This window comes from Ambystoma mexicanum, chromosome 14, assembly GCF_040938575.1.
Source record: "Ambystoma mexicanum isolate Mex_15411 chromosome 14, UKY_AmexF1_1, whole genome shotgun sequence".
Lineage (NCBI taxonomy): Eukaryota > Metazoa > Chordata > Amphibia > Caudata > Ambystomatidae > Ambystoma > Ambystoma mexicanum.
The window spans coordinates 384,071,505-384,096,699 of NC_090940.1; the positions used below are offsets into that span (position 1 = coordinate 384,071,505).

Here is a 25,195-nt window from a genome sequence, read left to right on the forward strand (position 1 = left end):
GTCTTCGATCCTACCTTACTTACCTGTGTACCAGACCTGTTTCCTCCTTCACGGACTGCCTTTGCCTGCCGCTTTTTGGAAAACTACTTACCCGCGTACCAGACCTGTTTCCTCCTTCACGGACTGCATTTGCCTGCCGCTGAACCATCATCTACAATATTCCAATTCAATTGTGCCTCTTATTGTTGCTGTTACCATCATCTCCACAATCAGACTTCCGTTGGACATTCTTCAGTAGTGCACAGGGACGCCTTGCAGATAGTGCACCCACTCGACTCTAGCGCGGCCCTCGTTCCGCCCGGGTTCAGTTCCCTAACTAACCTACCCGTTTGTTATTTTGTACCTCCGTTTTTGAACTCTTTGGGACAACTCAGACTCAACAGCACAGCCGTGGTAAGGGTTTTCTATCTTTATGAGTCCATACCTCGTAGCTAATCGACCACTATCATTAGTATAGGTTACATTCTCCTTTCTTACTTATAGGTGGTTCCGGTTGCCTTAAAACAAGGGGAGGGCATAGCTCAGGTACTACTAGCAAGAAGTATCAAGGGAAGGGATTCTTCTTAAAGTTCAATTTGCTCACCTCTTGTTTTTCCTTTACAGCTGGGATCTTGGCGGCGTGTCCTCCCCACCCTTTTGAGCGATCAGTCCATCTGCCTGGTCCTACCCAGCAGAGGGTCATATCGTTAAAAAGGTCTTGTGCCCTCACAGAGAGGAGGCTAGGTTGGAGGCCCCGACCTAGCTCTTCAATCAATAGTGCAGTCCTGTGTCTTCCGGCCACCGATTGGTTTACTTCCCGTCCGGTGAGTAACACTTGTATAGGTCTCTCCAACTCACCGGCTGTGTTGTTTTCACTGAAGCAGCTTTGTTCTTGGAGCCAAAGTCAGTACGACAGTGGCTGGTGATTCTCCCGGTCTTGATTGATGCGGCAGGGCCCCAGGTATCTCCGACTCACAATGCAGGATTTTTTAGCCTGTTTTCCTGGTCTTATGCTTTCCAATCTTGAGGACTCGTGAAAGCAACGGTCAGTTGTCAGAAAGATCAAGGGTACTTCCCTCCTTGTTATCCCTTTCTATTTTGTCATCTTCTTTTGTTAAACTGCCATCTTGGAACTGCTTTTTCCTCAAGTGTTTTGCCTCTGTGTGCTCTCATGATCCGCCTTTTATCTGTGTGGGGAAGTGTAATAGAAGTCAGGTGTGAGTGATTGTCGATAATTACCTGATCTCTTCTGGCCATAATATTGGGACATGTCAGGTACACGGCTTGGGTGTTAGCCTGTTTTCCCTTAGAACGGGCTATCATTGAGAACGTGTTTGTGTTGTAAAATGGGGTGGGGGATGACTATTAGCAAGTATTGATACCCACGGCTACTGGGTTCTAAGGGTCCAACTATATCTACTCCAATCCTTTGGAGCGGCGCCTTGATAAGGGGCATCCTCTGCAGTGGTGCCAGCATATAGTAACGGTTTTGTTGACAGGTGGGACTCCTGTGGCAATAATCGGTCACCTCCTGATAAATACCAGGCCAAACAAATCTTTGTAGCATTTTCTCTAGGGTCTTCTCTTCAGCCATGTGGCTTCCTGTTCAGTGGTCATGGGCTAAGTGTAGTATTGACCCACGATAGGACCCTGGGGATACACAACTGTTCCCGCTTTCTCTTCGAGGTCCATCGTCACCCGGTAGTATAACCCGTTCTTTTCCTTGAAGCAAGGATATTTCTTTGGACCTTAACAATTGGTTTTGTCTTGTTCTCTGGCTCTTCTCAAAGAGTCATCCACCTGACTATGTCTTGAATGATGGAAGCTGGTTCTCAACATTCCACCTAGTTGCACACATGTTCCTCTTCCAATCTGCCTTTACCATGCGTACCTCGCTACGTGTTTTTCTCATAGACGTCATAGTCTTCGGTATATTGACATCAGCAAAGTGGGCAGTCCGTAGCCATTCATGTCCAGCTAGGATTTCCTGGAACTCTGGAATTTCTGTTCCTATTAAGACCGGAGCAGGAAGGGCAGGCATGACGGCGGCTCTTATATTTGCGACCTTATAATTAACACCCAATTCAATAACGTGGGTGGGGTAAGATTTTATATCGTCATACACACATCGGATGGGTATGAATACGGCTGAGCCCCCCCCCATTTCACACTTACTTCTGGGATGACCGCTATCAGCTTCCACTGTCAAGAGCGGTTTAGGTGGCTCGTCCATCCACCGTTACATCTAGGGTGTTCTGTGGGCGTCTTCCACGATACTCCTGAGGTATAAGAGTACCGATTTCCATGGGCTCCGCTTTATTACGTCTGGAGCAAAAACAAGCTATGTGCCCCCATTCACTGCATTTGAAGCATTGTGGTTGTCTCGGACTGGTAGCCTGGTCTAAGCCTCTGGATTCCGGTCTGACCTGTTGTGGTTCTGCATGATGTCTGTGGGGTGTTCCTTGTTTGGGTTCCGATGTTGATTTGTACAAGCTCACATTTGGAGGACAGAGGCAGTCTGCCTTCTGGTATGCAGTGGCAATGTCAATGGCCTCTTGTAAGGAGGGCCTATGGTGTTGGCGTACCCATCATTGTACAAGGGGGGGGGGGATGAAGAGCATCAACAAATTGTTCCAGTAATATTTTATCTTGGATCTGTGCCACCCGAGGCGTCTGGGTTTGTAGCCACTTTTCTGATAAATCTTGAATGCGATAGAACAATTGTTGTGGCGTCTCGCCAGGTTTCAAATTGGTGCTTCTGAGTTCGATCCCGCTCTAGGAATTCTTCAGTTCAGCATAGGGGTGTCCCCCGTGGGGTTGGCTGCCTGGTGTGCTCCTTGCATAGACCCAATCAATAACGGGGTAACCTAATGTCCCAAACATCCGGGAACGCATTGGGCGTTTTGTGCGATACTTTCAAAATTTCTATTAAAAAAACAGGGGTCCTCCTCAGGCTGATATTTCTGTAGTATAGCCAGGGGTATGGAGAATTGCACCCTAGTTACGTTGACTGCTTACCCAGCTGTCGGATTGCTTCTTGTTTTTTTTCTTGACCTACTCATTGTAGCTGAATGGTCTATTGTAGAGCCTATCGATCGGCTTGAGCCTGGTGGCTCTTTATCTGGATTAGTTGCTGCAGATGCTGCTGGCCTTCTGCCAGTGTCTTAGTTAGGGTTTACATCTCTAGCGTTCCTCAATCCCACCGCTGAACCACTGTAATAGATTAGGCCAGAGGTTTTTTATGCTTAATTGAAAGTCATTTATTCAGGTACAGAAACAGAAAGTAGCTTTCTCGCTGTCCTTATTCTCGTTCCTTTTGTATGGATGAGTTCTCGTGCTTCGTTTCTTCATGTGCTTAGTAAGCCTAATGGTAAGCTTCAGGGCTTGATCATTCGGCGTCTTGTTTCTAGTAGAAAGAAAACCAGAAAGAGACACAGTATCATGGGAGCCACCTTTTTGAAGCATTGATGTGACAGTAGGACCAATGTGATTGCATATTATTCTTAATGTTCTGTGATGCATGTGTGGGAACTGTGCCCGCCTCTCTTAGCATTCGCCCGGGCGGCCGCCATGATGCCTGACCCTTTGCCTGTTGCGGTCCGGTATTTCCTGGAGGAAGACAACAGTGAGTGATTAGTGATTTTACTTGTTGCGGTGTTGGTAGATGCCAATGTTTGAATTGTCTAAATGAGTTTTACCGTGTCTGGTCGGCATTATATTCCTTGCAGAGCTGCCTTCTTCTTATTGGTGTGCTGTTACTAGGCTTTTCATGGAGTCAGCGTCTTCATGCTGCCATCTGTTACTTCCCGGGAGGTTATCGGCTGTCGCCCTGCAGAGCCTAGGCACCTCTCGATCTGTATGGGAAGGTACTTTGTCGCATAGCCTAACTACAGAACTTGATACAGAAGGAAATAAGAATGACGGAGGAAGACCACCTAACATTCAGGAAACCACTAAAAACCTGGCTATTCAACTCCCCGAGATAACAATAGGCAGTGCCTATACAAACCATACACCTGGACCAAAGCAAACACGGAACAATACAGAATGAAGAACCGACAATAAGACTACTCAACACACAGAGGTCATCAGCAGCCACCTAACCATCCCCCCATCTTTTTCCACATTCTCACAACTCATGTACTACACACACCCAGAGGGCCAGTGAAACAACCCACCAAAATCATTCAAACCACACACCCCTCTAATCATGCGACACACCCAATACCTACAGATAACAAACAACTCAGACACTCAGTGCTACCCTTCCGGACACAACAAGCCCAGTGCACAAAACAAAGCACACTTGGAAAGCTCATACACACAGACACCAGTTTCTCCTTGTTCTGCACGCATCAACAGATGAGCACAACCTCCATCCCATCCCTCTTGCCCTCACTAACGAACCATACCAATTTTTCTTACAGAGCCACGTGAGCACCTGGAGACCATGCAAATGGCAGCCGTGCATGGTATGAATCAACATAACCTAACGTAACTTTGCTACTTGCTGAATCTGTGAGCTGTAAGTAAATTCAGCATCAGAGCCTAAATAAATATTTTATTACAGTGGTACTCGAGACACACCCTTATGTAAACCGAAATCTACAATACCATTTACACCCAAACCTCGAGAGACTTCTACCCTAATGTGTGCCATTTAAGGGTCCATGATATTCTTAGGAATTTTACCACCATTGCATACGAACAAAATGTTTAACTAGGCCACATTCTTTCTTGTATACCAACAGAATCCCTAGCAAGCCCATGATGATGACATTTATAACCAGATTTCTAATCTCTTATTTAACAACCTGTTAGTCCATTCAGCGATTCCCTTTCTAGAAAGGCCCACATTTCGATTCTGTCAAAACATGTGTTCATAGGGGATTTCTCTTTTGACGTAATATTTAGGGAAGCCACTTGGAATTGCACTTCTACTTTCTGCAACTACTACTTCTTGTTAAATGCGCTGGGACTGTTGCACTGTTTGGACTGGCTGTTCTCTGTAATCTCGTTCCCTTATTCACTCTCGTTGTTGTTGGTGTCACTGTCACCTTTCCTTTTTTTACTCTGAAGCCTTTCCAGAGTTTGGGAATTGAGACACCTGCATGCCAGCCCGGAGACATGTTACTAATGTATTACCTTCTGTTATCTCTGACCTTTTACCATCCCACATTACTATTCACATGTTGGTGCAACCCACACATTGCGCATAGAACACTTAAGGGCTCAATATGATAGTCACTAGAGAGATTGTCGCAATGGCAATATATCTGCAAAAATAGATCAGGCACCTGTGGCAGTGATATGCCCTGTATGGGGTAGAGATGTTGCATAGCTGTATAGTGTGTATTAGCTACAGAAAGTGAAAGTATCTGACTTTGCATTGCAGATGCGTTATTGACTGAGGTTCTTTTGTGTGGATCTATGTGATTACTGTGCCCAAATGACTGTGACGCCCTAAACATTTTTTTATTTCTACTCCCTTTTCAGCCCATATATATGCGGGGAGACCTCCTGTAGCCCCCCACATGTATTAAATACTGTACCCATCCCCCCACATATATATGTGGTGTAAAGGGGTCGAACATTTTTAAAAAGTCGCCATTTTGGCAGACAGAGTAATTGTATGATCCCTTTTGCATAATGGTCTGTTTATTGTACATGACCTAAATTTGGAGGCACAAAGCTCATAAAAGTGTTTTTTGATTTGATGTCACACCACCATCAATGACAATGCAAGGGTTTTATTTCGTTAGATATAGTTTGATCATCTCCTCTTATTATTGAAATATTTTGGTGCAGGATTCTTTTAGTTGTCTGTTTTGTATGTCCCATGTAAGTGAATGAAAATGTTGACTGACGTTTTATCCTATTGTCCCATTTGTAGCCAGATTAAGAAAAGTAAAGAAAAAAAGACGGCGAGAAGAAGATTTTTCCGATGATGACTATCTTCGACGTCACCACCACCTCAGAGTATTTGCCAAGTTCTCGCATGATGCACCTATACCAATGTTGAAGAAAAAACATCTGACAATCGAGCAGCTGACTGCACGTCGACGGAAAGTTTGGCTGAGCATTGTGAAAAAAGAATTGCCAAAGGTAAGCTTGCCTGGCTGATGTGGTGCTGTTTGCATTCTTGTTAGTTGTTCCCCATCCTAGAAGTCCCCATTGCTGGGTGCCGGGAAAAAAATGACTCTAGCGGCAGCCGTGCCATTTTTCCGGCATGACTACCGCCGGGGTCATAACGAGGCCCATTGTCATTTTCAAAAGAACAACTACCTCCCTTCCCCACCCCTGTTTCAACCGTAGTCTTGACCCCCCTTCCTTTGTCTATGCCTTTTCTTTTACTCTCCCCCTTTCTTCGACCCCTCTTAAATTCCTCCCGCCTTCATATCTCTCTTTAGGCACTCAACTATGAGTCGTGATACTGTGTTGTCCCATGTCCATGGCCTCAGCAGTCCTCGCCCTCTAGTGCCCCTCGTAGTTTCGGTGGTCAAATCACCCCCAACAGTTTTTTCCTTGGGCACCAGGCTCTCCTAGCGACCCGTTGGAGGAACCTCAGTATTACACCCCATTCCACGCGGAAGCGTTGGTGTTCCCCCTGGAGTACATAGTGACCCACTCTAATGCTACAAAGTTCCATACTTTCCCCACCCTTTCTTTTATTTTTTTTGCAGAACATAATATTACAACATTACATCTGTCGTTTCATGAAACATAGAACAAGAAACATCAACCATCATAAAAAACAACCCACCGATTCCCCCACTTACACCACCGCCCCCTCTCCCCTCACCTCCCACCTGGTACTATGTGCTCCCTCATTGTTCAGGTTACAGGCCTTATTCCGTTGGATAGCCCACGTTTTGGCACCCTTTAATCCACAGCCCCACATTGCTCCGTGGTCACCCTTAAAGCGGCCCATTACCTCTCTGTTGCCCCCTTCATACCCGCAATTCCCTACTTTCATTTCATTCCCAGTAGGATCCACCTCCCCTCACCCTGTCTGCATATCAGGAGTCATGTATCTGACGATGAAGGGTTGCCACTCCATCTCTGTGGGCCCGCCCTTCCATGGAGCCCTACAGTAATTTTTTCCATTTAGTAAATGCTTTTGGCCACATTGCCCCATTCTCTCTTACTCGGTAAGTATTTGTTTTTCCATTTAGTGGCGAAACATGCTCTGGCGGCCAGCAGTAAAGTTGCTGCCTGTTTTTGAAGCCTAGAGTATTCCCTTCCCCTCCCCCTCCTGCTCCTTCACCTTCTCCTCCTCCTCCTCCTCTTCCTCCCCCCAAACAAAACCAAAATAGGCTTTTTATCTCTGGGTATTGAAGGCAAGCGTCCCCAATTAGCACGATCCTCCCCGCAATGAGAGACAATGATGGACTCTCCCAGGATGGGAATAAGGCCAAGACAAAGTGCGGGTGAGCGTAAATTGGAGTTTATCAATCAGAATAGGGCATGCAAAGAACTCTGCAAACTCCGAGAGCGCTCTGTCTGACAATAGCAAAGACAGGCGTATATATTTACAAAAAACCGTCATCAACACCTACATACTATAGGGGGCACAAGTTCAGTGGGATTGGGTGGCGGCGACTAGCTATAGGTGCTGCTGCGATGTAGTTGGCCGCGGCTGGAGGACGTCACTGGTTAGCCTCGTGGGTTGGGCTGGGCCTGGCGGGTCAGCTGGGTTCATCCGGGCGGTGTCGTTGTGCCACTGTGGCCAGTGTCAGAGATGAATGTCTTTTCCTGACTCCTTTGCCCTAGGCCATGCACACCGCAGCCATTCAGTCATTTGCAATACTATCTTCTTTAGTAAATCTTCCAATAGGTTATTCTACAGGTTAATGCAACACAGGAGGAATGCACCTAGAGCGGGGTCTGATGGTGATTCATCAGTACATGGTTACCAGGGTCCTGTTGACCGGGTACCATATGTCGTGGGGTTGGGTCTCGGGGCATGGGACAGGCGGTACATGTCATCATGTCTTGCTAGAAGTCATTATGGATGTGTTGCTGTAATGTTGCCATAATATTGGATGTCCTAATTTTACAGGGGCCATTAACCTAAGGTGGGCTGGTGGGTTGTGGGGCTTAAGAAAGGGCACCTCTGGACTTGTGTTTTCAGGCTGAGGTTTACTGCTGGGTTGTAAATAAATACAGGTGGCGGGCCGTGGCCTTGGGTGCTGCAGAGGGAACTACAAATCTTTGAAGCGGCTCCAGCCGAGTTGGGGGAGGTGGAGCAGCACGGCACAGGCCTCTGCTTTCTCGTCTGGCAGGCTTCGCTGGGAGGGAGGGGGAATGGCCTTGCATATGCTCACAAAGGTATCTTCCTCGTGTGTTGCCGATTAGAGGTGAAAGTAGCCTTAACATTCAAATAATATACAATACTAGTTGGGTCATTCCAAAGCTCATGTTTTAACATTGCTAATGCCTCTCATATAGTCGATCCGAGCACATTACTTGTAAACTATGTTTTTAACAACTACAACATTTTATTATATGCTTATACATTCGTAGTAAGTGAGGTAGTAGTGAGGTTGGTGGAGCGCATAGAAACGACTCGCCACTACAACTGACGGCAGTGGCACATGGTGGGCTTGGGGACACACATGTAAGGTGCATTCTCAGGCACCTTTTACACAAGCCCTCAATATGGTTGCATTTGTCTTTCTTTGCACTCTAGCAGCATTAGTTTGGTTATGGCGCGGGACCGTGGGGTGTAATCTTTTCAATGATACGCATAACAAATAACCCCCCGGGACGCTTTGACTATTTGTACATAACTGCAGTGATGTGGGTGCTTCATTCCAAATGTCAGATGAGCACGCATTCTGCCATATCTATACATTTTGCAGGTTCTTTAGTCAAATAGGTTGTAGAGAGAATGCTTCCATCTCAGGTAGTTTTGTCGTTAGTATTTGGGAACTTTTGCTTTTATCAAAGGGCCATTTTACAGTTCTTTTTCCACCCAGGCTTTGCTGGCCGGGTCATGCTGGGAGCAGCGATACACTGCGGAAGGTAAAATGTTACAGTGTTGGTATCTTACACTAGCTCATGCTCACAGCGGATCTGCGAGGGAGCTGCGGCCACAGGGATAATTGAAACTCTCCAAAGGTGGGGGCCGCGCTGTGGTGCGCCAGGCTCACACCATCTTTATTAGGCAAAATGGTTTCCGCGGCCTAGCAAAATTCAGCGGGTTTGGGCAATGTCTTCAGCAGGTGAGCCATCCACCACCTGGGCCCTGGTGGTAGGGAGGGGACCCCTGACGAGCCATGGCCCTCACCGGGGGAGGGGATGTAGGCGAGGGGGGTCTTTTGGACCAATCCTCCCCTACAGTATCCCCTCCAGGTCTCTGATCCAACCAAGGACCCCCCCGTCTCCAGATTTCACATATATTTCCCAGGATGGGCTATTCTCCTTGGCAGTGTCCCCCTGGGTACACACAGCCATTCCCCGACCATGGTCGGGCTCAGGTGGAAGTTATCCATCGCCACCCATTGTTGATCTCTCTGGGACCCCAGGTGGGGGATCAAGTAGAGCCGCACATCTGGAAGGCCAACCCCTCCTTTCTCTATTGGTAAAGTTAGGTTAGACCTGGGGATGCTCGCCTTCTTCCCCTGCCAGAGGAACCTATGTAGCGCCCCCTGTACCTCCCGAAAGAACCCCTCCTGTATGCGTACCATTAGCATTTGAAATAAATATAGAACCCTGGGAGGACCACCATTTTTGGCACATTCAGGCGACCCAACCAAGAGATCGTTAGCTTCTCCCATTTTCCCATATCCGCCTGTATTTTCTGCTGCAGTGGGGGGAAATTTGCGTCAAACAAGCTCTCCAAGTCCCTAGTAAGGTAAACACCTAAGAAACTCATCGTGGTCACATTAACCTCCAGCCCCAAGCAGGGCGAAACTCTCAACATCCCCATCCCTGCCCCTGTCTAGGGGAAAGAGTACCGACTTCTCCCTATTGATCTTCAGTCCGGCCATAGTACCATAATGCTCCATCAGCTGGAGAGCCGCCTGAACAGAAATCGGAGGATCGCTCAAGTGAAGCAACATATAATCTGCATATAATGCAACCTTATATTCCACGCCTCCCATTTTAATGTCCCGCACCCCTGGGTCATCCCTGATCCGCTGGGTGAGGGGTTCTATCGACAGAGCGTAAAGTGTTGGGGAGAGGATGCATCCCTGCCTGGTTCCCCTCCCAAACGCAAACCACCTTGAGAACCCCCCATTCACCATTAACGATGCTATAGGGGCTGCATACACTGCTAGGAGCCCACGGAGTAGCCGCTCCCCTATTCCAAATTTGACTAAGACAACCCTGAGAAAACCCCACTCGACTCGATCAAAGGCCTTCTCTGCATCTATTAAAAGAAGAGGGAGAGGGCGCTAGAGTGCCATCCAAGATGGCAGCATTTTAAGTGCTCTGTGCTGGTCAATCGTTAAACATCCTGGAAAATAGCGCTCCCCACGCAATCCTTTGTCCAGCGTAGTCAGGGGTGGGACCTCGGGCTCCCAGGTGCCCCCCTCCCACCCGCCAGCTTTGAAAACTAGCAGCTGGTTGTTCAGACAGCCCTAATGAGAAAATCTGCGCCACGGCTGCGGCAGACTGCAGAGGAGGCGATCACTGCGCGGCCTGGAGTGGTGGGGACGCTGCGGCTGGAGGGTGGAAGGCCCGTCTCCCTCGGCCGATGTTGATACGGCAAGTCCCAGTTGGAGGCCTCCGGAGAAGAGTCGTGCGGGAGAGCTCCCGGTGTGGAAGCAGCGGAGGCGAGGCGAGCAGACCTGTACTCTGAGGGGGCAGAGGCAGTAAGGAGCCTACCCGCTCCTAGAGGGAGCTTCGGTCGCCGTGCTACGAATTGGAGACCCGGCTGGTGAAGGCGGCGAATCCCAGAAGACGGCGGCCAAAGTGGCCCCGGAGACGAATGCGAGGTCTGGAGGCAGTGAAGTAGCGCAGGGGGCAGAGCTGAGCTGCCGGGCCCGGGAGGGCTCGCTAGGTGGGTGCAAAACCCACGCCCCCTCCAGCCCCCCCCCACCCCGGCGGCCTCCTCGCGCTCTGTGACAGAGGGATCCCCCACGACGGCAGTCCCATCTACACAGCAGTGACTCCATTGGACTGGGGCCGTGGCGCGGTGGACACGGTTGGCGCCTGTCTTGGCTCCCGCATCTGCTGGCTTGCTATTCCACCCGGGGCCTGCCTGCTCAACAGTAGCCTACCCATAGAGCCCACTGGACTGGCGACTCGGCACAGCGAGTTGGGCTCGCCGGATGAACTCAAGGCGGAGCTCACGCCCCCCAGAATCGGAGCACTGGACAATCTCGCCAGCCCTGACTGAGTCCAGGGTCTGCGGTCCTGCGTCTGGCGTGGGACGAGTGCTCCAGGGACTGCAATATCAGCCTGCAGAGAAAAGACATGGCACACGCCGCAACCATCCTGCACGCTTTGAGGGCGCCCGCCCCTGTGGTGCCCCACACACTGCATGCCCGCAGTATTGTGGAAGATAGAGGGGCTTGTTGCGGACTCCAACCCCTGCCGACCCGGTCTGGACTCGCCTCTGGAGCCACAAAAGCCTGCATAATCCCTACAAAAAGAGGTGGGATACAACATTTGCCGCAAGACTGGAACATTTATTATTGCCTTTGCATTTGACTGAACGTGAGCTCCGGAGACACAGTTCGTTGGTCAGCCTTGCCTGCTCGAGTGGAGGCCGGGTCTGGGCGGCTGCGCCCTCCCTGGGTGCTTGGAGTGGGTCAGAGTGTACCAGCAGCTCTCCTGGTGTCTGTTTGGGTGGGGGCAGCTGAACGCTTGGAAATCCAGCCTATTTGCGGCAGTGGGCCGCCCTGGCAAATCTTTGAGCACTGTGTCCAGCTGTGCTGCAATTCCGAGCAGTTAACGTCCTGTTCAGCAGTTTTCGTCCTATCTGTGTCTCCCCTTGGTGGCTCTGCCTCCACGCAACAGATGGGCAGTGCCGGCTCCGCTGTGGCCCAGGATGGACAAAACCGACAAATCTCAAAGTAGACTCAAGTTTGAGACAGGCTCTGTTGTCAAGCCTCCAAAGCAACATCACACGACAACCTGTCCTGATATGGAGCGAATGGTGGAACCCCAGCAGACACCAGCATTTGACATTCGTGAAATCCTGCTGGAGCTTAAGGCTGGTATTGGCAATCTTGACTCCAAAATTGACACCCTTTCATCTAAGGTCGACCTCTTGCAGCACCGTATGGACAAACGGGGAGAGGCTTAATACGGTGGAACAGAGGGTTTCAGACCTCCATGATAATACAACGTCCCTGCTGTCTCGGGTCACAACGCTTGAGAAACGCTTGAGAAACAAATGAAAGGGGTGGTTGGCAAAAACGAAGACCTTGAAGGGCGTGCCCGCCACAGCAATATAAGAGTGGTGGGTGTAAGAAAACAGCAAGCCCCGACATGGATGGAGTACCTTGTGGAGGCACTGTGTAAAGTTATTTTCGGGGATGAGGCGTTCTCCCATCTGTTCGTGGTGGAACGGGCACATAGAATCCCTTCCAGCCGTCTGGTTCCTTGTGCTCCACCTTGTCCCATCATTCCGAAGCTCCTTAATTTCAGAGATCGGGACACCATTCTCATGTTGGTGAGAGAGAATGCACATTCTTGCTGGCCCATGATGGTGGTCCCAGAGGAAAACCACTGTAGGAGTCTCACTCCCTGTCACCAGGTTGACAGGGGTGAGACAGGAATTCAATTACTCCAGAGCTCACTTTTAGGAGTAAACTCAATGCTACCAGAGACCAGGCCTAATTTGATTAGCCCTTTGTCTCTGGAGACCTCAGGCAATAGGTTGCAATTGGTGATTGCTGATCACAATCCCAATGTCATTGTGCCACACCACAGAGAATGACTGCCAAGTTAGTCGTTGACACCCTACTGTGTGACTGTCCCAGAGGTGGCTCCTCTGATGCACTCAGTAGTGGTCAGACCCAGTGGAGGGTTGGTCAAGTGATCTGTCAAGTGTCACTGAGCTGTCATCCACAGGAGGATGGTCTGAGAGAGATGTCCGTTCTCTCCTATGTTTGATTGTAGCCTTAAGTGAGCCACAGCAAAGGCAATGGGACCGTCTCCTGTCAAACTTAATCTGTAAATCCCAGTACACTTGTCATGTTTCACAGCTTGGCAAGGTAAACTATTCCAAAGGCTTTGGTGGACCTGGACATGTTGCCATTCAATTTCCTAGGAATGGTGTGGAGGATTTTATCTTGAGAGATAGAATTTGAACCCTGCTTATGGCTATAGAGTGGGAGCCAAAGAACTATGCATTTCTTACTGCTCTGTGCCAATGTAGCCCTTCTAAAAACTACAAGCTGCATAGTGAAGTGCCTCATGAAAGTGGCCCACATTGGCCAAAAAAGTGGCCCATTTAGACCTAAAAAACCGGCCCCACGCTAGAATTTTCCATTTTTGTTTCGAGCATTGCCCTATAGGCCAGACCAAACCTGGCATCTCATCCATAATGGCGAGTGGGAGTCGACTCAGTGGCCCCCTCACCCATTATGGAGGTGCTGAGGAGCCAGCCCAGTGAAACATTGAGCACTCCCTCAGCTGCTTTTACCAGCTGAGGGAGTGCTCCTGGGCTGGCTGGACTGTCAAAGGGAAACACCGTTCAGTTCCCCAGCTGCACATGATCATTGAACCATGCAAGGCTGGGGGCGTTTTGCTTCTCAAGCCTTGCATAGATCATGAGAAATGCTGGCTGGGAAATTGCATGTCAGCATTATCTTCTTGCGCCTTCACCCTGCTGAACGTGAGCTGCTGGCCGCGTGCACTTTTCATCTGAACAGCTGTTTTTGTTCTCTGCCTTGGGTTCGTGCTCGCTGCAGGCTTTTGATTCTTGATCAGCTGTGTTTTCCGCATCCTCGTGCACACTGTGAACGCATGCTGGCTGCGTGCACATTTCTGCTGGACCAGCTATTTGTTCGCCGACTCCAGCCTCGCGGTTGCCGAGCGCACTTGTAACCTAATCAGCTGCTTTTCTTGGAGGTTCCGGATCTCGTGCTGGCAGCCCGTGTACATTTTGAATGTTGATCAACTGATTCCTGAAGATCCTTTTTGCGATCGGGCCGAGAGCCAGCCATGGCTATGTAAGCCCTGTGGCAATCACTCTTACCACAGGTCTTGTACTGGTCTCCACTTGTGCAATGTTAAACTGAGCCAAATTTGGTCTTATTAAGAAAATGAAAGAATAACTCGTTTCAGCTCACATATTGTAAATGCAGCCGCTTGCATTTGAAAAGCATGTGTGTTCAAACGCATGTTTTTCGGCCAACAATCTATGCGTGGGCTTCTAATTCTGCTGGTCTTCTGTTCCATTGGCCATCATTGCAGCAGTCATTTAACGTTGCAGAAACCAACTCCAAGACGGAGGCTGGCTTTTTTCAGGATGTGTCTGTCGCCTGACCTGACCCCCTAACCATTGGCTAATCTCTCATTCATCTCACCATTGGCTGGAGCGGGAGGTGGGAGCCGGCACTTTTTCCTAAGGCCCATTTCTAAGGTCTGCTCCCTGTCCGCTACCGGGACGCTACATGAAGCTTCTACCGCAACTCGACCTGCCTTGTGCCTGACTGCTTACTCAGCTTTAAAGCGGACTACCATTTCTCTCCCACTTCCCCGCCATGTGTTAGTTGTCTCCTTCTGCCTACCCTTTCCTATTCCCTTCATGGACCTCTACCTGTCCCATTGGTCTCCCTGTATGCTCTCTAATGCTCTCTTCTCAGCACTCGCCTCTAATCCTACCTCATTTATTTTAGCTATTGGTGCCTTTGCAGTTGCCTTTGTAAATCAAATTTGGGTGTGCTTCTGCAAACCAAATTTGGGTTTGTTTATGTAAACCAAATTTGGGTCCGTTTTTCACTTTACTTCGGCCCTCAATTGTAAACTGCTAGCCCAGTGACTGCCCCATACCGCTGTTCTTGCATATTTCTCCTTCTGCCTCTCTCTCTACCTGCCCATGGCGTTTTCTGTTTCTCCTATCTATTCCAACTGCTTCTCTATCAACTATCCTTCCCTTCTCACTAAGTCTGGTAAGAAGACATTTGAAAAGTATATCTTGGCTTCCAACACGGGTCTCCCTATCGCTGATACCTATTCCAGCGCCTCTGCCAGACAAACCCTCACTGACATCCTCTTTTTCATTCCTTCACCAGATCTCTGGACCCCTCATATGATCTCTGTGCTCTGTCACGTCTCCTCCTCTCCCATTAATGGTGGCACCTGTTGGGAAGTCTGCATGGATCTCTTTGACTCCTCCAGAGTCATCATTAATGTCTATCTAAATGGCACTGTTATGGTGCAAGGCCCTCAGGCTAATCGCCTCCTCTTTGATAGGCGGCTCCCTCGCCTCACCACCTTCCTCTCATCTCCAGCTATCTCCTACTTTCTTCCCCTGGCTACCTTGCCATCCTCCACTTCCTCCTCTGCCCCATCTCAAGCTCCTTCCACACCTCGGCAGGGCGTACCTTTGATTTGTACCCCTCCCCGGAAGGTATTGACGGCTGGCAACTTGTTCCATCTTGCCACTCTCAACTCTCGCTCGGCTGTTAAACACTCCTCTGAAATCTGCCACCTCCTAGAAGAACTTGACCTTGACGTCCTCGGTCTCACTGAAATGTGATTCATGGCCAGCTCTGTCATAAGTAGTTTTGACTCTCTCCTTCCCGACGGCTACAAGATCCTCTCAGCCCCCACAACCAACCGGCCTGGACGGGGTGTAGCAGTGATCTTCCCTGTGGGGATTCCTGCCTCTATCATCCCCACTCAGGCAAACTCCTTTTTCGAATGTTTAGTCTGCAAGCTCTCTCTCTCCCCTAGCCACTCTCTTACTGTTGCTACTCTCTACCGGCCTCGTGGTCAAATCGCCTCTTTTCTCTGAGTTTGCAGATCTCTCCCCCCTGGCCTCAACCACTCAACTCCTCCTTGATGACCCCAACATCCATCTTGATTCTACCTGTCCCTCATCTGCACTCTTTTGCGACCTCTGCAATTCACTCTCCCTCTCTACCCTTCCCTCCGGCCTGACTCACTCTGCTAGTCACATACTGGATGTCTTGAACTCCTCCAGCCTCCCACTCTCAATCCCCCTTACCACTTCTCTCTCCTGGAGTAATCACTTTGTCCTTTCTTCTCATCTTCTCATCTTTCCTTCTCCTTCCCCAAGCCAAGCCTACTCCTACATTGCCACCCACCTTCTCGGACATCCAACCCTTGAACTGTGTGTCAGTCGAGGCCTTCGCTGCAACCTTCTCCCACCGCCCTCCACCTCAGGCTGACTCACAGCCTGACACAACCCTGTCCCTTCTCCACTCCTCTATTTCTGCTACTCTTGATGCTCATGCCCCCGTCATGAGGATCTGTTTGAAGTCGAACGCCAAGTGCAATTCTTGGTATGACTCTGACCTAGCTACACTTAAATGTAAGTGTAGGGCGCCAGAGAGGAAATAGAGGGCTTCTTGCTCATCCTCTGATAAACTGGCGTGCCGCCTGCTCCACAGGCAATACTGACTCGCTGTCCGCACCAAGAAGAGAGTCCACATACAAGCCTGCGTCTCTGCGGCATCTAACAACTCGGCCAAACTCTTTTAAAATCTACAAGGAGCTAGCCAACCCTCCTGCAGTCTCCACCCCTCCTCTCGCCTCCCAGTCTCTTTGCAATCCCCTTGCCTCTCACTTTATCTCCAAAACCCAGGACATCTTTTCCACCCTCTCCTCGACTCCCCCTCCTCTTCCATCTCCTTCTCACCCTGCTGACCCTCCCTCCCTCTTTCTCCTCCTTTCCTCTTTTCTCCCTGATGAGGTAGCTAGACAAGTCCGATCTATGCAAGCCTCATCAGAACCGGTCCATCCCTATTCCTCTAAAACTATTAAGGACCATATCGACACCCTTGCTCCGGCCCATGCATATTTCTGCAACCTCTCCTTTGCCCCTGGCTCGTTCCCCTCTCCTGTTAAGCACTCCCTTGTGCATCCTTTCCTCAAGAAATCCACTGCTGATCCCTCCTGTCCGGCCAACTATCGCCCAATTTCTATTACTCCCTTTTTGGGTAAGCTCCTGGAAAAGCTGGCCATCTCTCAGCTTAATCTTCGTTCCGACTCTGTTGGCTCCCTCCATGATCACCAATCTGGGTTCAGAGTGCCAGAAGGACGGAAACTGCTCTCCTGAAATCTGTGAAGACCTGCTTTCCAACCTTAACTCTAGCAGTCCCTCTGTCCTCTTACTATTTGATCTCTCCTCTGTGTTCGACACGGTCAACCATACCACACCGCTCAATCGTCTGTGACAACCTGGGCATCACTGATCGGGCTCTGGCCTGGCTGACCTCTTTCCTTTCTGATCGACCCTCTCCGGTAAAACTTGGGTCCTTCCTATCTTCTATCTCCCTCTCCACCTCTAACCTCTCGCCCTGGCTTTTCAACCAATACCTGGCAACTCTCGCCTACTGCATTTCCATTTTCTGCTCAAATTTCCAGTGCTGTGCTGATGACGCCCAACTAATTTTCAGGCTTCCTTCAGCCACCTCCTCTCCTTCCCTCATCTCTGGTTGTCTAATCGCCATTCAAAATTGGTGTGCCACCAACAATCTTTGTCTAAATACCAACAAGACTGAGATCCTCCTCCATTGGTGCACCTTCTCCATCCTTTCCCCTAACTCTCTGGCCGGCCTCCCTTGGCCGCCCTCCTACCCCCACCTGCGAGGCTAAGAAACTCAGGATTATCTTTGACTCCACACTTTCCTTTTCCGCACACATCTCTGACATTTCCAAAAAGTTAAACTTTTTATTGCACCTCCTTAGAGGTTCTCTGCCTTTCCTCTCCTTCCCTCAAAAGCTCACTGTCTCCCAATCTCTGGTTCTCTCTAGGCTGGATTACTGTAACAGCCTCTTTCTAAATCAACCTGCCTCCACTCTCTGCCCTCTACAACTAATCCAGAACAGGACTGAAAGACTTGTCCTTGGCCTCAAGCCCTGGGATTGTATCTATCCAGCTCTGAAATCCCTTCATTCGCTCGTAGTAGATGCAAGGATTACATTTAAAACCCTCTGCATTGTCCACAAGGCTTTTCTGGGTCCAAAATACCTTCAACTATCCCTCTGTAAATAGCTCCCCTCTCAAGCCATCCGCTCCTCTACGTCTAACTACCTCAAGGTTAGTCGTTTTGCAAAGAAACAAGCTGGGGGTAGATCAGTCTTCGGCTGGAGCCTCCCTTTGGAACAGCCTCCCGGCCACCTTAAAACTTGAGGAGAACGATCTATGGTCCCGGAAGTACCTCAAGACCTTCCTCTTTGCCTCTGCCTTTGCCCCCATTCTCATCTGCTGATCTGTTTTCTCTCTTGGCATTGTTACCTGGCCACCCTCTGTCATTCGTGCCCAGGTACCTGTTCACCCTGCCACCCTCCTGCACTTCCTTCAGGCCACCCTTGGCACTGAGGGTTCTGTATCTGTACCCATACAGTCGCCCTCCCACTTCTCTCCTGCACTTATCAGATATACTCTATCTGACTAATCCATCACCCGCCACTTGCTGGTTGCACTACCACGGTTTATTGCCTTTATTTAATTTCGTATTCTGTTCTCTCCTCTGTTCTGCACTTAACACATTCTCTCCCCTTCCATGCACTTTCCCGCTTTTCCCTTTCCCATGCACTTGTGCTTTCTTAACCCTTTAAGTGCCATGGGTATTTCTCCCCAGTGCCAGAGCCTTTTTTGGTGATTTTGGTATGTGGCCATTCAATGGCTTGTAACTTTTTCGTTACATGAGATATCTCGGCCAAATTTGGCTCCTTTTTTTCCCACATGTAGGCGGTCGTAACGCCACCCAGGAATCCCAGGTTGCTGTAGGGGGGTGAGAGAAAATAAGGAAAATGTGCGAAAATTTCGGGTTTTTTCAAAAAATGCCAATAGAATGATGTACAAAGAAGCCTGTGTTTTTTTCCTTGTAAGAGCTAGGAACAAATGGTTTGCTGTGCTGAGTTCCCCAATGTGTTGGCTTTCAGGAACAGGTTGAGTGGAAATGGAAAAAAATTATTTTGATGGGGTTATCAACCGTTTGGTGAGAGGTAGGCGATTTTTGCCAATTGGACATGCATGGACGGAATGGAAGAAAAGGGCAGGAAAGTTTAGGAAGGGGTGATTTGCATAGGTCAGCCAACAACTAGGTAGGGGAAACTGCCATCGAATGGGGGAAAAGCGGGAAAATGACTGAAAAAAAAAGGTATGTGTTGGACATGGTTGGGTTGGTACGGCAATGGCTTCTATGAATTTTGAGAAAAGCAATGCTCCGCTACATTCCCCCGACTCTTGCAGTTAGGAGAGCATGGCATTTTTGTAGTGTTTGTACAAAACAAGCAATACCACAAGCCAAACACTGAGCCATGGTACACAGGAGTTTTACGCTCACGGCCTGACCAGACGCACTTAGCATGTGTAAATTGGGAAAACCAATGTGGTGAGGAACGGCAGCCATACATTTTTTGAAAGAGCACAGGCAGACCTTTTCAAGGGTAGGTGACTTGTGCAGGTTACAAAAGTGTATGGTGGCTAAAGCAGCGACTAAATGTAGGTCACATTTGGGAAAAGAAAGGGTTGTGAGACAAAGGGCTCCAGCAAATGGGTCAAAACGTTATGAAAACCACACAAACACAACACATGGCCTACCGTCCCGCGTTCCCACAGGTGTCCCGATGAAAACGGTACCTCACATGTGTGGGTGCACCTACCTGGCCGCCAAGGGGAAAGCCTAAAACACAAGTAACCCCAAGTCTGTTTTCACACCGGAAATGTCACACTCTCACATCATACAGATATGGGCCTCGGGTGTCCAAGCCACCGAGGAAAACAGTGAACCCCATGCATTTCCGAAAAGAGGACACCCGTGGGAATCCGCAAAGGTATGATATGCCCAAATTGCCCCAGAATTTATTACCCAGACACCCCCGCAAAGTCCGAAATGTGGGAAAAAATATGCATTTTCCTCACATTTCGCTCGACTCACCCATCGAAACACGCCCCCAACAACACATGGCCTACTGTCCCGCATTCCCACAGGTGTCCCGATGAAAACGGTACCTCACATGTGTGGGTGCACCTACCTGGCCGCCAAGGGGAAAGCCTAAAACACAAGTAACCCCAAGTCTGTTTTCAGAGGGAAATCTCAGACATTCTGCCGACCGGCACAATGTACAGATATGGGCCTCGGGTGTCCAAGCCACCGAGGAAAACAGGGAACCCCATGCATTTCCGAAAAGAGGACACCCGTGGCAATCCGCAGAGGTATGATATGCCCAAATTGCCCCAGAATGTATTACCCAGACACCCCTGCAAAGTCCGAAATGTGGGGAAAAAAACGCTTTTTCCGCACATTTCGCTCAACGCACCCATCGAAACACGCCCCCAACAACACATGGCCTACCGTCACCCGTTCCCACAGGTGTCCCGATGAAAACGGTACCTCACATGTGTGGGTGCACCTACCTGGCCGCCAAGGGGAAAGCCTAAAACACAAGTAACCCCAAGTCTGTTTTCACACCGGAAATGTCACACTCTCACATCATACAGATATGGGCCTCGGGTGTCCAAGCCACCGAGGAAAACAGGGAACCCCATGCATTTCCGAAAAGAGGACACCCGTGGGAATCCGCAAAGGTATGATATGCCCAAATTGCCCCAGATTTTATTACCCAGACACCCCCGCAAAGTTCGAAATGTGGGGAAAAAATACACAATTTCCGCACATTTCGCTCGACGCACCCATCGAAACACGCCCCCAACAACACATGGCCTACCGACTCGCATTCCCACAGGTGTCCCGATGAAAACGGTACCTCACATGCGTGGGTGCACCTACCTGGCCGGCAAGGGGCAAGCCGAAAACGCAAGCAATCCCCAGTCTGTTTGCAGAGGGGAATCTCAGCCATTCTGCCGACCGGCACAACATACAGATATGGGCCTCGGGTGTCCAAGCCACCAAGGAAAACAGGGAGCCCCATGCATTTCCGAAAAGAGGACACCCGTGGGAATCCGCAGAGGTGTGATTTGCGCACATCGCCCCAGATTTTTTTACCCAGACACCCCTGCAAAGTCCGAAATGTGGGGGAAAAAACGCTTTTTCCGCACATTTCGCTCGACGCACCCATCGAAACACGCCCCCAACAACACATGGCCTACCGTCCCGCGTTCCCACAGGTGTCCCGATGAAAACGGTACCTCACATGCGTGGGTGCACCTACCTGGCCGGCAAGGGGCAAGCCGAAAACGCAAGCAACCCCCAGTCTGTTTGCAGAGGGGAATCTCAGCCATTCTGCCGACCGGCACAACATACAGATATGGGCCTCGGGTGTCCAAGCCACCAAGGAAAACAGGGAGCCCTATGCATTTCCGAAAAGAGGACACCCGTGGGAATCCGCAGAGGTATGATTTGCACACATCGCCCCAGAATTTATTACCCAGACACCCCCGCAAAGTCCGGGGCACATTTCGGACTTTGCGGGGGTGTCTGGGTAATAAATTCTGGGGCGATGTGTGCAAATCATACCTCTGCGGATTCCCACGGGTGTCCTCTTTTCGGAAATGCATGGGGCTCCCTGTTTTCCTTGGTGGCTTGGACACCCGAGGCCCATATCTGTATGTTGTGCCGGTCGGCAGAATGGCTGAGATTCCCCTCTGCAAACAGACTGGGGTTTGCTTGCGTTTTCGGCTTGCCCCTTGCCGGCCAGGTAGGTGCACCCACGCATGTGAGGTACCGTTTTCATCGGGACACCTGTGGGAACGCGGGACGGTAGGCCATGTGTTGTTGGGGGCGTGTTTCGATGGGTGCGTCGAGCGAAATGTGCGGAAAAAGCATTTTTTCCCCCACATTTCGGACTTTGCAGGGGTGTCTGGGTAAAAAAATCTGGGGCAATGTGCGCAAATCACACCTCTGCGGATTCCCACGGGTGTCCTCTTTTCGGAAATGCATGGGGCTCCCTGTTTTTTCCTTGGTGGCTTGGACACCTGAGGCCCATATCTGTATGTTGTGCCGGTCGGCAGAATGGCTGAGATTCCCCTCTGCAAACAGACTGGGGGTTGCTTGCGTTTTCGGCTTGCCCCTTGCCGGCCAGGTAGGTGCACCCACGCATGTGAGGTACCGTTTTCATCGGGACACCTGTGGGAACACGAGAAGGTATGACATCTGCTGTTGGCGATGTGTTTCGGTGAGTGGACACAGGGAAATGTCTCTGAAATTGGCCGGAAATGAAGACAATTCTCAGACATTTCGCTCTGGCCACCCACCGAAACACACCGCCAACAACACGTGGCCTACCTTCCCGTGTCCCCACACGTGTCCCGATGAAAACGGTACCTCACATGTGTGGGTGCACCTACCGGGGGCGCAAAAGGAAAAGGGTAACCGACTGGGAACCCCAAGCCATTTGCCACTGCCCATTTTGTTCATGTGGGCAACCTACAGATTTGGGCCTAGGGTGTCGCAGCCAGCAAGGGAAACAGGGAACCCCATGCATTTCCCAAAAGAGGACACCCGTGGGAATCCACAGAGGTCTGACTTACGCAAATCGGCCCAGAATGTAATACCCAGAACCACCAGCAAAGACCCACATGGGAGAAGGGTGCCCAAGGCCAGAGATATTACCGCCGACTTTGCTGGAGCCCTGGCTGCTCTGCGTTACAGCTTCTCCCCACCAAGGAGTCTCGGCAGTGTGCCAATACCTCCCCGAAGGGAAAAGCTGTAATGCAGCCCAGCCGCAATTCCAGGACAGTTGGAGGTGATCTGCCCAGACGGGCCATTCCCACCCACACCACCAACAATCCAGCCCCAGTCTCACCCACCCCACTGACAGTGGGCCCTAACCATATAATAATAAAAAACAGTACTCACATAACGTTGCAGCTGCTCGGGTAGAAAAAGCTGTAAACAAAACAAAGAACATGTGTTACCGACGGTCACACAGCAAAATGTAGCCCTCCCCGGGGGCAGATAGGGGGGGGGTTGTCCTGCACTCCTCCCTGGGCTCAGGCGTCCGTTCCTAGGAGCAGATATCTGGTCCCAGGAAGGGCTGCATGACTTGGCACTCACTCCATTGCGGGTGGGGGGAGGGGGTCAACGCCCCATCCCATTAGAAAATTCCCTGACCCTTTGGGGTGCCCCACCGGCCCCCCTAGAAAGCGTTCCACCATTTTCATTTTTTTCCTTTGGTAACCCAACTCCCCTTAGTGCAGAGGGTCACATTGGTGTGCCAATCTGGCCCCGGGGTGCCCAAACCTTACTGCCCCACCCACTGGGGGGGCCTGTCCCACCATTTTTGGGGGCCCTCTCCCCCCTCACCCCAAATGGCTGGGGGACACACCTCATGCAGGCCTCCCTGGGCCTCCTCCAAACCGCTGCGTGAGGTACACCCCACCTCCATTTGGGGTGAGGGGGGAGAGGGCCACCCCAAAAGGTGGGGCAGGACCCCCAATAGATGGGGCAGTAGGGTTTGGGCACCCTGGGGGCAGATAGCCACACTAATGTGGCCATCTGCACCAAGCAAAGTTGGGTAAACAAAAAACAAAATGCAAATTCACAGGCTGCTTTTTAGGGGGGGCTGAGGGCCACCCTAAATTGGCAGCGCATGATGTACCGCAACGGGGGGTGGCCCTCAATCCCCCCCCCACCCCAAATGGAGGGCCCCACCTCATGCAACCCTCCCTGGGGGCAGATATCTGCTCCTAGGAAGGGGCATCTGACCCCAGGGAGGGATTCATGAGGTGAGGCCCCCCCTATCTGCGCCCAGGGAGGGTTGCATGAGATGGGTCCCTCCATTTGGGGCGGGGGGGGGGGGGTTGAGGGCCACCCCCCGTTGCGGTACATCATGCGCTGCCAATTTAGGGTGGCCCTCAGCCCCCCCTAAAAAGCAGCCTGTGGTTTTGTATATTTTTTTTTGTTTACCCAACTTTGCTTGGTGCAGATGGGCCCATTAGTGTGGCTATCTGCCCCCAGGGTGCCCAAACCCTACTGCCCCATCTATTGGGGGTCCTGCCCCACCTTTTGGGGTGCCCCCCCACCCCACCCCCAATGGCTGGGGGACACACCTCATGCAGGCCTCCCTGGGCCTCCTCCAAACGGCTGCGTGAGGTACACCCCACCTCCATTTGGGGTGAGGGGGGAGAGGGCCACCCCAAAAGGTGGGGCAGGATCCCGAATAGATGGGGCAGTAGGGTTTGGGCACCCCGGGGGCAGATAGCCACACTAATGTGGCCATCTGCACCAAGCAAAGTTGGGTAAACAAAAAAAAATATACAAAACCACAGGCTGCTTTTTAGGGGGGGCTGACATGCACTTGCCTCCATGCTTTGGGGTCCGGAGGGGGGAGAGGGCTGCTTACTTGAAGCAGCCCCCTTCCCCCCCCACCTCACAAAGAGATCCATGGTCGTCTAGTGGGTTGCTGGTCACGGATCGAGCGCTCTGCGCCGATCCGTGACCAGCAATGCCTCATATGTGGTGTCCTTGGAAAGGGGAGAAAGTCCCCTTTCCAGAGACACCACTTTCTGCTCAATCCCTGGTGGCCTAGTGGGCCCCAGGACCCCAAACCCCCTCCCACCTCCCCCCATCCCTCGGATTATTATTATTTTTTCTTTTATATATTTCCCTGGGGGCAGATGGTCAGCCATCTGCCCCCAGGGTTCATTTTCATGTGTCCCCATGCTTTGGGGGCCGGGGGGGGAGAGGGCTGCTTACCTGAAGCAGCCCCCCCCCCAACTCACAAACAGATCCATGGTGGTTCAGTGGGTTGCTGGTCACGGATCAGCGCTCTGCGCTGATCCGTGACCAGCAATTTGGCATATGAGTGGTGTCCCTGGAAAGGGGAGAAAGTCCCTTTTCCAGGGACACTACTTTTAGGTCAATCCCTGGTGGCCCAGTGGGCCCCAGGGCCCAAAACCCCCTCCCTCCTTCCCTCGACATTTCTTTTTTTTCTCTTTTCCCCCACCCCTGGGGGCAGTGATCATCTGCCCCCAGGGGTCCCTGGCGCTGTGGCCCCATGCTTTGGGGCCACAGGGGAAGGGGGCCGCTTACCTAGTAAGCAGCCCCCCCTCCCCCACGCGTCACAAAATGATCTTAGTTTGGGCGCCTCGATCCGCGGGCAGCAAAGCCACACAATGGGTATCGTTGGAAAGGGGAAGATCTCCCCTTTC

The 25,195-nt window shown here is 50.8% G+C and overlaps 1 protein-coding gene across 1 annotated transcript in view; it reads left to right on the plus strand.

Moving 5' to 3' along the window:
- Window positions 1-25,195, plus strand: part of INO80 (INO80 complex ATPase subunit) — a 1,945,052-nt gene that overhangs the window by 366,030 nt on the left and 1,553,827 nt on the right. Inside the window, exon 7 of the mRNA XM_069637507.1 lies at window positions 5,873-6,084. Within this exon, the coding sequence (XP_069493608.1) occupies window positions 5,873-6,084 (212 nt within the window). The remainder of the gene's footprint in view (window positions 1-5,872; window positions 6,085-25,195) is intronic.